The sequence below is a fragment of the Mytilus edulis genome, chromosome 4, assembly GCF_963676685.1.
Source record: "Mytilus edulis chromosome 4, xbMytEdul2.2, whole genome shotgun sequence".
Taxonomy (NCBI): domain Eukaryota; kingdom Metazoa; phylum Mollusca; class Bivalvia; order Mytilida; family Mytilidae; genus Mytilus; species Mytilus edulis.
In genome coordinates this window covers 57461273-57476257 of record NC_092347.1, presented here as the reverse complement: position 1 = coordinate 57476257, position 14985 = coordinate 57461273, and the positions used below count along the sequence as shown (strand labels likewise).

General features: G+C 29.6%; 1 protein-coding gene across 30 annotated transcripts in view; it reads right to left on the bottom strand.

The window, feature by feature from the left end:
* Positions 1-1282: 1282 nt before the first annotated feature.
* LOC139520035 (gamma-adducin-like) overlaps positions 1283-14985 on the bottom strand; it is a 52405-nt gene continuing 38702 nt past the window's right edge. For 8 of the 30 annotated variants that reach the window (XM_071312423.1, XM_071312434.1, XM_071312426.1 and 5 more), the window contains 8 exons: positions 12181-12376; positions 11482-11613; positions 10227-10346; positions 9298-9369; positions 6955-7014; positions 6582-6641; positions 5491-5603; positions 1283-4192 (listed from right to left, as the gene is read on the bottom strand). In XM_071312423.1, coding sequence (XP_071168524.1) covers positions 4073-4192; positions 5491-5603; positions 6582-6641; positions 6955-7014; positions 9298-9369; positions 10227-10346; positions 11482-11613; positions 12181-12376 — 873 coding nt within the window. In that variant the 3' untranslated portion in view covers positions 1283-4072. Of the gene's footprint in view, positions 4193-5490; positions 5604-6581; positions 6642-6954; positions 7015-7396; positions 7463-9297; positions 9370-10226; positions 10347-11481; positions 11614-12180; positions 12379-14985 lie in introns of all 30 variants that reach the window. The other 22 variants (XM_071312438.1, XM_071312440.1, XM_071312439.1 and 19 more) reach the window with 16 other exon arrangements.

The window sequence follows — 14985 nt, the reverse complement described above, 5'->3', positions numbered from 1 at the left end:
ATTTCCTTTCTCCATTTGAACTGTACAGGTATACCTAACAACAAAATTACTTTCATTAAACTTGTTTTTTTTATGTGGCAAATGGCAAATTTTGGTGCAAACTTATTTTTTGTTTTTCTGCAATTGTTTCACATTTCACAGCGATATTATATTGTTTCTTTAATTAGTCATCCCTCATTTTATTTTATTTTATTGATTTTGTATTTACATTGTATCATAGATCAAATTTCTTCTTCAGTGTATGTCCACTTGTGTTAATATGTCTTTTGATGGAGTAAAGCCATTTCAATTGATATTTTATAGTGTCTTTCTATCTTGTGATGTTACACTATTGTTTCAGAAACGTGTGAAGGTGTGGTGCCATTTAAACGTTTAATCCTGCTGCAATTGTTTGCAATTGTCCCAAGTCAGGAATCTGGTGTTCAGTAGCTGTCGTTTGTTGAAGTGGTTTATAAGTGTTTTTCATTTCTTGTTTTTTATATAGATAAGACCATTGGTTTCCTGTTTGAATGGTTTTACATAAGTAATTTTTTGGGGCCCTTTATAGCTCACTGTTCGGTGTGTTAATAACCCTACTTTGACCTATAATGTTTCACTTTTGTAGATTGTGACTTGGATGAAGAGTTGTCTCATTTGCACTCATAACACATCTTCTTACATCTATTGAAAACTGATTATTTAAGTGAACTCTGCACAAAATCATCAGACTGGAACCAAATTCTGACTTGATCGGTAACTTATCGTGATTAAACTATATACCAATTTTCAAAACAAATCTTCAAGCATGACCAAAAAAACGTGGAAAACTGATTGTTTTAGTGAATTTTCTGAGTCCAAGAGCTACAACTCTGCACAAAATCATAAAAACCAGAACAAAATTCAAACTTGATATATAACTTGTCATGATAAAACAATACACAAAATACCATATCAATTTATCAAGAATGAAGAAAAAAACTGTAGAAAACTGACATGCTGAGCTGTTGAATGGACAGATACACCAAGTGCAAACTCAAGTCCCCTTCGACTTCGTTGGTAGGGGACTCATAAGAAAGTATGGTATGCTTACCAATGAGACAACTATCCACCAGACGACCAGAGACAAAATGAAGTAGATGATAGCAACCATAGGTCATTGTTCACCCTCTTATAATAAGGGGCCGAACCCATACTGGGTAGCAAGATTTAAATGGCCATATAAGTGCACCTGCCCCAAAATTTATACTCTACACTAGTAAGTAAATTCTAATCCACATGGCTTGAGATTACTGAACAAATACAGTGAAGTATGGATTCCTTTATTGAACACTGCATGAAGATGACTATTGCAAGCATTCAGACATACATGAAAAATAAGCATAGTCTTAGTATAGCAACTAAAAAGTAACATGGCATAATATTCAATATAAATTTTGTGAAACTTGCTAATTTTTTGTTTTATTTCAGCAAAAATAATATTAAATCAATTGTTTACAGGTAATGACTAGGTTTTCACTTTTTTATCTTTGATAAAGACAATTGCAACAAACATACACATAGAAAATGACATTTATTTGCTTACTATTTCATCTTTTCAGATCTTTTAGTGTAAGATTTGTAGATTCTCAAAATGATGTCGCTTTCCCCTTAAACAGTGCATACACAATCGATTTTAAAAAAGGCAGTTTATAGATGGATAAAAATGAAAATAAACTTTAATAAAAATGCATAGCTGTATTAAAATTTGTTACATATAACTTAAACAGACAGGATGTGGATAAAAGGACATATAATGTTTACAATATATATAGTTTACTACACAACATTCATATTTTGGTTTATGAAAACTATTAATGTCCCCATGAAATTTTTGTTTAGAATTTAGGAAAGTGATTGGTTTATTCCTTTATAATTCAATTCTAAACAATACATTTGAATTCATTTTCCAATTGTAGATAATTGCAATTTGTCCAACACTGAAACATATCTTCTTTTATATTAACTATATTTCATTTCTATTCATTAAATTAATTATAATAATAATTATGCATTTAAGAATGCACTGATTGAATGAAATGAACGCAAATCAATTTTTATACCTTGTACATGTATTAAACGATGTAAATATTGCATTATATGTGCAACATGAATAGCATTAATATAGAAATGCCTTGGGACTACTAAAAACTTATGAATAAAACAAAGCTAATGACATGAAATTATCTTTTATCAAATTCGGTATTTTTTACTAATAATCATTGGAAAAATTCATATGACTGAAATTTTTCAATTTGACAAAAGCAATCCAAAACTTGTCATAAGAGACATATTCTCGTCAGAGACAGCATTATTGTAATATTCAGTTATAAAGTATGAATGGATTAGCAAGTGTTCAAATTATTTTCTGGTTGTTAAGTTATACCTAATGCCCTAATTCCTTCAAAAATTAGAAAGCCCTTTTCTGTGTTTTCAAAGAATGCCATGAAGTGAAAACTGTCAACCTTATAGTTACAAAAATAATATTTGTGTCAAAGTATATAAGAAAAAAATTGCACTATCAAATTATTAGTAAATTTTTGTATGTAGTTATATTATGCCAAGAATCTAAAAACTAAGTATTTGTACATTATAGATACAAAGAGAACGTATTACATACAACTGTTTCTCTAATTCTAAACCTACAAGTTGGTTTCAAGGTCTACTGAGCAATTCAAATCAGGATTTCGAGCAGTATCGAGAAATAAAATCAACGTACACAAAATTGTAAACATGCATTTTTTTCTCCAATTTAATAAAAATTAAACCACCATATTTGTTAGCATTTTATGCTTCTGCATTTTAATTTCTGTATTAAATGCATAATTCTCCTGTAAGGCGAAAACAGAATGAATGATTCCTTTTGAATAATTAAAAGGGAAAATTGCTCTCAACTAGTTTCCATCAATTTTGTATATTAATCTGATTGTCTCCAACACTGCTCGATTTATTTCAGATATATTTCCTTAACAATGCCATACAATGTATTTACACCTACTCATATTAACTCTTTGTATCATGTATAGCAAAACTAAATACCCAGAGTGTCATATTAAACATATTTTATCATGACATTTCCATGAAACGAAAACTGAAAATAAGACATGAAAACATGAGACAATTGCACACACAAGCAGTTCAACAAATGATAAAATAACAATAATAAAAATTTAATCATTTAATAAAACTAACTTTATACAATAAAAATACAACCTGCTTTTGTATAGTACTGCTGTCAATAAAATCATGCCCTTTGTACTACTTTGAAATCCCTCAAAAATATGTCTTGTGAAAAAAATTTGAAATTTAACACAATGCCGAATAGCATACTTATTGCTATATTGAATCAAAAAGTTTAATTAACTTTATCAAATAAAATAGAAATTTTTATGCTTCATGAATGAGGTTTAGACTGAAAATTTACTATCAGCAAAGATTCAGCTCAGGGTCAGGCTAGTAAATATATGAAATTTAATGCAAATCAAAATCAGCAGATATCAATAAACCGTGAGCACTAATTCACGTTACACCTTCATTCATGTCAATGGCACAGGGATGATCAAAATATAATGCAAAATGTGAAACATAAAAAATTCTAAAAACAAAAATATCAAAATTATTCATCCATGCTGGTTTCTAGGCTTAATGTACATATTACTTAGATATAAATTACAAACTATTTTCAACAGGCAGTTTCTAAAGAGTAAATGAACTTTGTGTATACAAAGAAAGGCTAAGAATACATAATCAAAATTGAATATTAAATTTCTTAAAACTTTTTACACCATGGCAAGCAAATGTTACAAGCATTTATCTGGTCCGCGTGTTTTGATATCTGTAAGGCCAAGCTTAATAAATTTATTCTCTTTTTTTTTGTCAATCGAACAACATCGAAAGAAAAAAATTTCAATTTTCAGTTTTTAAAACTGCTTTTATTTCCACATTGGAACCAACACACGACCATTTAATTTCATGCCCTACAAATACAAATTCTCCCAACATGCAACACTAACGAAACACAAGGACGAAACATCACATAGCTTGCAAGTAGTTCTATTTATAATGTGCTTTCTTTGCTCTCCTTGTTTTTCTTATTTTTTGAGAATGATGGCATTCTGAACTTTTTCTTCTTCTTTTTGTCTTTTGATGGGGATGGAAGTTCTTTCACTGGAGATCCCTAAAAAATAACAAATAATCATAAAGTTTTGATATTTCAGAAAATACATATAAACTTTTAATGTGCTGTTATTAACATGATTAAGATATTATGTACATTTTCAATACTTACTGCCTAATACCGAAATATTGCAATATACTATTTATAAAGAGAGCTGTAAAATTCATTGGAGAATTAAAAATTGAAGTGATTTTTTTCAAACAAGAAGAGTACCCTCCTTTGGTCCCATTTATATTTGACTAAACAACCCTGACCATGAGTGGTTAAATATTGCTTTCTTTTTCTTATATGCAATGAAATTTTTTGTGAAATTTTTTCTATAGATTGTACTGGAAAGAAGAAAAATTTACTCATGCCAAGTATTTCTTTAAATTTGAAACAAAGATAAATTCTGCACAATTTTTTGAAAAGTGCAAATTTAACAGGCTAATGGGGGAAAATCAATGGTGGCATTAAATACGGGCGCATTGCATTTACGCCAATATCTTAAAAATCTAATCTTTCATTTGCGCCAAAAAATTTAAAACTTCATTTGCGCCATTTTACAGGTAATACAGGTAACATATAACGGAAAAGTTAAAAATCCATTGCTGTATCGTGAATAAGATATGTTTCTATGTGGTATTTTTACAGGATAATTGTTCATATTCATTTCTAATACAAAACTGAAGTTTAGAATTATGAAGTGATCACATGTTCGAGGTGTATAGATGGAAATTGTCAGTTCAAAGACAAACAGAAGAAATAAGTCTATTTTATCTTGATCACACAAATGGTATATAGCTTATCATATACATCATATTAAAAATCGTTTAGGTGTACCACAAAACTTGCCAAGCCAGTATAACAACTCATATGGACAGAATTATAACTATAGTGTATAATGCTTATAACTGTCTCCTAATTTTACTCCTTTTTAAACATGTTCAAAGTAAAAAAAAAATGTGTTTGAACATACCTCGTATGGTTTTATGATGACTGATTTTTTAGGAATATGTTTTATTATGCAAAAAACAAAAACTGTCTTTATCATTAAAATTCTTTTTCTTTTTTTTTTTTCAAATCCATTTCTTACACTATTCAAATTTACCTGTATCATTGGAGCAAATGAAAGGTTTTATTTTTGGCACAAATGAAAGATTCTTTTGGCGCAAATGAAATGCCAATTGGCGCAAAAGCTAAGCACTGATTAAATACTAATTAACAGTCTGTAGACCTGTCATCATTGATATTTGAAAACTTCCAATTGATATATAATTTGCAGGTCTCTTATTTGTGAAGATTGTAGGTTAACATACCTCTTTACTACTCCTCTCCTCTAGAGTATCACCACCACTGGCACTGTCTGTTGATTTGAGGGTGTCAGACTTGGCTGGGGAAGATGGCTTCTCATCTCCATTTAGAACACGATCTAAAATAAAATTAAACAAATTATTCAAAGGAACAAAATCAGATTCACTGAAACAAGACTGTTACAGATTTATGTATCCATTTATTAAGCAAAGTATTATTCCATGCAATTAAAACATGTTTAGACGCCTAAAAAAGCAACTTTCTGAAAGCATTCAAATATTTCAATATTAATTTCAAATCTTGAATTCTACTTGTTGTTTGTTCAAAACAGATTTATTACAATGAAAATGCTCAAGTAACATGCCTTAATAATATCTAGATCATATCTAAAATATGATGAATACAAAGGTATCATATAGAAAAGTTGACCATTTGCTTTATACATATTATGTAAATACATCTTAGTATAAATCTAAGCAATTTTACAAAAAGTTATAAAAAAAAAAATCAATATTAATATAATACTTTTATCACGAATTAGTAAAGCAAAAGTTAAGAGTAATAATTTACAGGAAAAAAAAACCTCCCAGTCACTGGTTTCACCAAGACTCTGAATCAAAAAATCTGAAAACATATAGCTGTACATAAAAGTGAAAAAGAACCACAGGAAAGATGAGCAGACTTTTAATCAGAAAAGGAAACATAAAATTTCAAAAGGGCATGTTGCTGCATGAACTTCAGGACACTTACAAATGTTTAAACTATTTATATAAATGAGTTAGGTAAAATAGAAAACAGCAGGATTCAAAATACAAAAGCTTGTTGCTTTAATTCTTGGACATTCAGAACTTTAAAAAAATAACCATCTTCTTGAATATTTTATTGTAAAATAAAAACACTATTTAGTTTAGTATCTTGCAATAATTTTATAAATAATTCTAAATCCCTGAAAAAAAGCTATAAGGTATAAAAGATATAACAGATTAATTAGTATATATATTAAATGATGCTGAACCACATAGTGTGGTAAGCTAGGAGTAAAATCTTGGGTATAGGTGTCCCTCTACCACTAACATGACTAATGTGTGTATCTTACCACGCCCATATCGTTCCGATTTGGATCTCTCAAAACTCTTCTCTTTTAATTCTTGTATTACTAACAATTTAAATATTTAATGCTATAAAAATTACAAATGAAATAGTGTGTGTATCAATTATGTTTTTTTTTATAAATCCTTTCTAAAAATTAGTAATTGGATTTTTTTTAAAACTTTTTATCATTACATTTTCAGTTAATTTTTGAAATTCACTTATACTCTCCTATGACTATTTGATATAAAATTTACTGAAATATCAACATTCATCTTTATGTGTAATAAAATAATTTTTCATTTCAAGATCAATATTTACTTAAGATAATTTTGAAAAGAAATTTCTGAAAATATTTTTAATTTGGATGGATTGCTTACATGCAGGACTACGTGGGGGGTCTCTATTTGAAGAACTCCTCCGAATTGCTGGTGGCTTCTCTGAAAATTTCACAAAACCTTTATTTTTTAAGATTTATCAATACCTAAAGTTTGTTTAAAATACAAATATGGATCTGGCAATGTAACTAAACTGCATCCACTAGATATATTATGTGTGATTTTATTTTGTGAGTTATAAAGTGTGCCAATCCAAACAAAAACTTCACAATCTAATTCTTTGTTTTACAGTATGAAGAGCTTTATAATTCATTAAAGATAAATTGACTGTTACCCTCCCCTCCAAAGAGTTGTTCTGTAACTTTTCACATACATGAAAAAACTTGTACATCATGCATTTCAAAAATTTCCATATCTATAAAACAAAGAACTTCTATCCTTGCCTAAAATGTTGTCACCAATACTATTTACATCAAACATTTACCTATGTATTTTTGAGATTCTATATACACATCATCTATCAATGTTTCCTTCGATGAACTGACTAGTTCTGAGTTTTAAGAAAGAAAAAAAATATAAATAAAAAGCTTAAAATACAGAGTACACAAAAAAACACAAAATCAGAGTAGTGAAAGATTTTTTTAATAAGGCCATTTGCAATCTGAAACTGTTTGATTTCAAATAGTCAATTCTACTAGCAGCATTGAACTTGGATTTGGACTTTAGTCAGCTGTATAATTTTTACTTGCAGATAATTGAGGCCTATCATTTCTTTACATGTTTTTGTTTATATCTCGCATGTGAACTATGAGAATTTTTTTACAAAACCATGAATTAGTTTCAAAAAGAAAGTTCAATGTTACCACTTTCAAAAAAAGTTATTATTAAAATAAATATATCCACAGAAGATAAATATACTATTTGATCACAAGTCCTGACGCCTATAGAAGATCCAAAGTTACTTTATATCATGTTTTGATCTTTGCACATGGTATTTTTAGCAATCATGGCAATTTTGAAACAGATTTTTCAGGTATTTGTGTAATCATAATTTTAACAAATCCCTTTTTTTCACTTCTAGGAATCATCATGCAGGATTTTAACATTAATCATTCCATAAACAACGGAACACATTGGAGAACAACTTATTGCCGTAAACTGATTATCAATGAATTGTACATGTAACACAAATCCATATTAAACAGTGCAATTCTACAAACTAATCACTAAATCTGTGTCTGTGCTAACCTAAACCAACGCTCCTTAATTCTGTTAACTCTCTACTGATTTCTGTTAACTCTACACATTAACACTGCTTGTTAACAACACCAATACCGTGTGGACAACCATCACACCATGATGACTAAGCCAGATCAGTAATCATGCGACTTTGAAGATCAGCAATCTTAATTAATTTCAATACTAAAGGCAATTTTAATTTTTCGCATTGAAATTAATTATCTGGGGGTTCAAGATCAGTTAGAATCACAAATGCATCTTTAAGATCTTAAACAGAAGGCTTTTTTTACTGACGTATATCATATTTTTACCATCTCCTTATTAGCTACCTGCAAAGTCTATGATAATAAAGATAAGTTAAAGGATGAAAGCCAAACACTGACATATACTAGCGAACTTCTATGTCATTTGGTCTCCATTGGACAGTAGTCTCATTGCTCATAATCGTTTCATTATCAAAGTAAAATTTCTAACTCTAAAATTTAATATTTCTCTATGTGGTTATGTCTGTAAAGTTATTTCTGAATGTGTTTACTATTGCAGAATACATTTTCTAAAGCATTAGAATTTTTAGGAAGCTGTTATAAAATATTATGTAGAAAAGGCTATAATTTGAAATATTTACTCCCAACTAAATATCAAAGAATACAAATAATATAACTGCTTATAAGTCTTTTATAGATATACCTTGAGTTTATATATGTCTTGTAACAAAATTCCTTAAAACTTTGATAGAGAAAAAAAACCTACATTTCATTAATGAACAACAATATTACAAATTTTGGTAATATTTTCTTCTTTTTTAACATTTATTATTTAACAGCAACATTAAATATATCTGAAACGCCTTGCTTAATTCTAAGAATCTGGCTTTAATTCCTTAATAAATTTGGTGAAATTATGTACAATATTAGATGATTTCAATAAAATAGTTTCCATAAAAAAGTTTATTAGAAATCTTCCCAAGACACTTAAATTACAAAAAAAAAAATCAATGTGTAAAAATCAGATAAAAAATGAGCTTCTGATATATTTATCATAATTTATTTTTTTCCATTTAAAAAATCTGGTGAATTTCTAGGCTGTACAATATAATATTACTGATCTGGCTGATGAGTGATAACATGTTTTAACAACAATACACACCGTTATACTTATCATCAAATATATCATCTATGTTTGTTTCTTTAGATTGAGGTCTCTTTTTCCGAGACATAACTAAGAAAATGCAAAATAAAATGTTTAAAAAAGCAAATCTATTACATATTCATAACCATAACCTGAAATTAAAGAAAGAATAAAAGAAAGACTAGAAAATGCATGCAATGAAGCAAAACACACATAAAAATCTGGATTTATGTCAGTTGAATCCTGCCTATTTCTGCTGACAAAGTGTAATCAGCTATTTTTCATTGATATTTTAACTGGAAAAGTGATATGGAACAGCCATGGGAGGGTCTTTATAGTAGTCCTACATAATGAACTTTGGCACAATTAGTCAAAACAAAACTGCATCATTATAATTACTGTAATCAGTTTTAATTTGAATCACTGATATCTTGTCACAGATAAGTAATGTTTTTTTTACAAAAGAAACATAAAGTACCAACTAATTTCTTAAGCCTTGATTCACCATCAGCTATTTCATTCTTTATAGTTACTGGACTTATCAACATACAGGTGTAAACTTATGCACTTATTATTCATGATGGAACACATTTAAAACAAAATCTTCCACATGAAAAAAATTTGAGGTGAAGTCTTCCAACTGACATAAATAAAATAACAAAGATTTCTATGTCTATCACATCTAAAGCATGTCTAAAGCATCTACAGCACAGCCAAGGAAAAATAATGCATTTAATTTAATATATAAATATTACAAATTCAGCTAATTTTACACTAAATTGTGAACTACTAGCAACAAATAAGAAATCCTATTAAAACAAATAATTGTTCATTTCAAATATATCTCATTTCATTTAAAAAAAAAAAAAGGAAATGTAATTTGACCACACGAGTTCTCAAAAATATCATATATTGGTGGAATACCTGTACAAAATACATTAACCTACCTTTGTTTTCTGTAGGTGATGTAGGTGAAACAGGAGGGTAGTTAGATTGAAACACATCGTCAATGGTGGTTTCTTCACTACGAGAGGTGTTAGACGACTGACGTTTGGTTTCTACAGGAACTACACAAACATGCAGTAACAATGAAAATAAAACATGCACATACAAATGTACACAACTAAATACTTCTCCATGATTCCCTTGTGTCATGAATATACAAGAATTAAGTTTGACCGTCATAATTTTGTTTTATAAGAAATAGTGTAATATTTTTTCCAGAAAAACAGGTGTTATTCATATCTAATTTCAGACTAACAAACACAAATAAGAAGTGTAAACAAATTCACTTTGCTGGAATTATTTCCAAATTATTATTATTTATTTTTTTGGTGTGTATAAATGGAGGTATGATGAAATAAACAATTTTATTATGTTGGTCAAAGGCTAAAATTGTAAAAAAAAAAGAGGGAAACCTCTGATAATTTTGTTTTCACAGAAGAGCATCATGGAGAAGTCAAACTAACACAAATATACAGTACAATTTAATTGTTAATTGAAAAGCAGTTTGGAAAATGAATTCTTAAACTCTTTTTCCTTATTTACATGAGAATTAATTCAAGGTAAAAGCTTATTAAATAGCAGCACTATATTAATAATAGAAATGTTTTTAATAAAGAACCTCTCCCAAAATATACTTATGTTTACTAAGACTGCAGTAACTTATTTTCAAATGATCTATTCTAACAAGAAACATTTAAACAACATCAAAACATGTGAAAGTTTTTCCCTATCCAAACAAACAGCAATTTCTATTTTGTCCATATTCAATTATATTTGTGTCAACTTGACATTAAAATTGTTTCAGTATATTGAGTTACCATCTGGACCGACATGGACACTTGACATGCAAATTCAAAAGACGTTTTGAAAAAACCAAAACAAAGCAAAAACTTTCCAGCTTTCCTATACTAAGAAAGTGTATTTAAAAACATTTGTATCCAGAACAGTTTTAAGTGTCCAGTATTATACCAGAGGAGAACCAAGATTTCTATGGATACAACTCTTCTTCCATCTATAAAGATTCCTAGTTGTCAAATAAAATATCGTTTGGCAACTTGTCACCAGTTTGTACATGCACACAGGCTCACAAAACTTGGTAAGATGTAACCAAAGTATAATAGGTGATTACTGTCTGTTTGAAGAGGAACAATCTCTTACAAGGTAAGGTAATATAATACAACAACAAGTATAAATTACCTTCTGGTTTTGGTTTCTCTACTTCTGGTTTAGTTTCTGGTTCTACTTGTTGTTGTTGTATGATGTGCATACGTTCCACGGTAGATATTAGTTTACCATCAGGTCCTGGTGACAAATCTTCTTCTGTTACTGATAATGCAAAGTCAAATATAGGCAATTTTATAAATATGTCAGTGTTCAGACTAAAAGAGTACATCCTCATAATAAAAATAGTTGTAGTGTATATTAAAGCTTTCTTTGGTACTGTTAAAAAAAATACGACATAAGTTTTAACCTTTTCTAATATTTATGTATCATGTAGAAAATTTTGACAAAATGCATTAAACTAATTTTCCTGAAGAACAACTTGAAATGCATGCAAGTGGTGATTGTTTTGTAAAAGACCCACACATTCTTTATATGCCTGTCTCAAGCCAGTATTTAAGGTGTTGTCTGCCAAATCCCTTTTTGTTGATCATTTTTAGAATAACTCAGGCTGTTGGTTTTTTTATTTGAATTTTTTTTTTTCATTTTGTCATAAACATGCCTTCTATAGCTTACTATTTGGTAGGGTTTTGCTCATTGTTGAAGAACGTATGGAGACCTATATATAGTTGTTAAAATCCCTGTCCTGTCATTTGTTGTCTCATTGACAATTATACCACATCTTCTTACTTATCAACTACTTATTTGCCGTTTTTAAACCCCAGAACAACAAACCTGGTTCTCCTTTGCCTCTATTCTCCACCTCTATCTTGTACTTTTCTATCTCCTCCTCATTGATACTGTCGAAGGGGTTGGCAGCATACTGTGTCTTATACACCTGTACATTATGTTGTTGGTCTCTCTGGATGATGCCTTTAGATGCAGCACCATATACTATAACATTATCCCCTACCATACTCAAATCTCCGTCCTGTAATTCAATATATCATCAATTAATAAGAACTTTACAATCTACTGAGTTTACAAATTCCTTTTTTGTTGTACACGCAGGTAAACTCGTCTTGGTTAAACTTTTTAGAGGTGAAAGTTTGCCAACCAAAGCAAAAAATGTACATTTAAGTTGTGTTCTAATGTCAAATGAAGAAGCAACAGCTGTATACACAAGAATGCACAGTATACTATAGAAGTGAAAATAAAGTTAGGGGATGGGGTAAAGGAGCAATGGAGCAAAGGATTTAATATTTCTTTTCAAACGATATTTTTCCCTATAATTTACCCCAAAATAAGACTTTGCAAAAAACAAACAAGAGTGCACACGCTGAAATGTCTCGCCTTCTATACTAATCATTGATATTATGTTGATAGTCCTAAGTATAAAGCTTAGTTTTATTACAACTGTCTCATAAACTTAACATTAACCAAGATAACTAAACAAAGACCAATGAACCTTGAAAATGAGGTCAAGGTCAGATGAACCATGCCAGGCAGACATGTACAGCTAACAATGCTTCTATACAACATATATAGTTGATCCATTACTTATAGTTTAAGAAAAATAGACCAAAACACAATGAACCGTGAAAATGAGGTCACGGTCAAATAAAACCTGCGCGACTGACATAAAGATCATAAAATATTTCCATACACCAAATATAGTTGACCTATGGCATACAGTATTAGATAAAAAGACCAAAACTCAAAAACTTAACTTTCACCGCTGAACCATGAAAATGAGGTCAAGGTCACATGACATCTGCCCGCTAGACATGTACACCTTACCATCATTCCATACAACAAATATAGTATACCTATTGCATATAGTATGAGAAAAACAGACCAAAACACAAAAATTGAACTATAACCACTGAACCATGAAAATGAGGTCAAGGTCAGATGACACCTGCCAGTTGGACATGTACACCTTACAGTCCTTCCATACACCGAATATACTAGCCCTATTGCTTATAGTATCTGAGATATGGACTTGACCACCAAAACTTAACCTTGATCACTGATCCATGAAATGAGGTCGAGGTCAAGTGAAAACTGTCTGACAGACATGAGGACCTTGCAAGGTACGCACATACCAAATATAGTTATCCTATTACTTATAATAAGAGAGAATTCAACATTACAAAAAATTTGAACTTTTTTTTCAAGTGGTCACTGAACCATGAAAATGAGGTCAAGGACATTGGACATGTGACTGACGGAAACTTCGTAACATGAAGCATCTATATACAAAGTATGAAGCATCCAGGTCTTCCACCTTCTGAAATATAAAGCTTTTAAGAAGTGAGCTAACACCGCCGCCGTAGCCGCCGTAGCCGCCGCCGGATCACTATCCCTATGTCGAGCTTTCTGCAACAAAAGTTGCAGGCTCGACAAAAATGCAAGACTTTACAGCTTTTTAAAAATTTAACATCTGAGAAATGAATTCTTTCTTGAACACAAGACCGTTGTACATCCACAAATACATCAGTGAATATAAGTAAATCTCTGAACATATAGCAATCCATTATTTCACCTGTACAGCTCAAGTTCAATGTAATATATGATTGGTGCTTTAAAATGATTACTTTTCATTTTAAGACACAACTGAATAAAATTAAAACAAACCCACATTTATGGATAATAAAATTATAAATGAAAATGTTTTTTAAATGATAAATATTGAATATGATATTAATGAATTCATGAGATGAAATGTTAAATGTTGAATAAAATATGATTTATAAAATGAAATGTTAAATATGACAACTAAGTAATAAATATGTATGTGTCATTTTATACTGTCTGTCTGCATTGAAACAAATTGTTAAAGTCATTCTTTTCATTTGGGTCAATCGCATTGAAACTGTTTAATAGGCTCAATGTATGGGAAATAATTTTTTCAGTTTAGGTCAATTTTAAAGTGAAAATTGCACTTCATTTGTACATCATTGATATTAAAAACCTTGATGAATTGAACTACGAAATCCCAAATTTCAATGCAGACATACATTGCATACTGTAGATGTTGTCTAACAATAAGACAATTTAAAATCTTCTTCTTTTTTTTAAATAATTAAATGCAAACGCCTTCTTCAATACAAATACAAATGCAAATGTTTTTGGAGTATCTTCCCTCTGTTTCAGCTAATCAAATTAAAAAAACGTAGATATTTAGATATGCTTTAACTTCCATTTACAGTTTCAATGACAATCATCACATAAAGCAGAATGCATACACAAATGACCATCTTCAAAACAATTCACTACATTTACAGGTAAATATTGTCTATTAAAAAAGCAATAAAACTTCTGTAACAGTTAATTCAATCATACTTGCACAGTGATTTATCTTTTCTTACATTGTATGATCAAAATTAATACATGTATATACTTTTTCATACTTTCAAAATTAAGTAACATGCAACCATGCCTATGTGCATAAAAATGCAGAAATGAAGCAACTTTCCAATCAAGCATGTGTTTTTTTTATTTGAATAAGTTACCCGTCAATATCAAGGCTTTTTCTTTTGTTTATACTGTGAATTAATTATTATTCATTGGATACTAATTTTCGTGGATTTCATG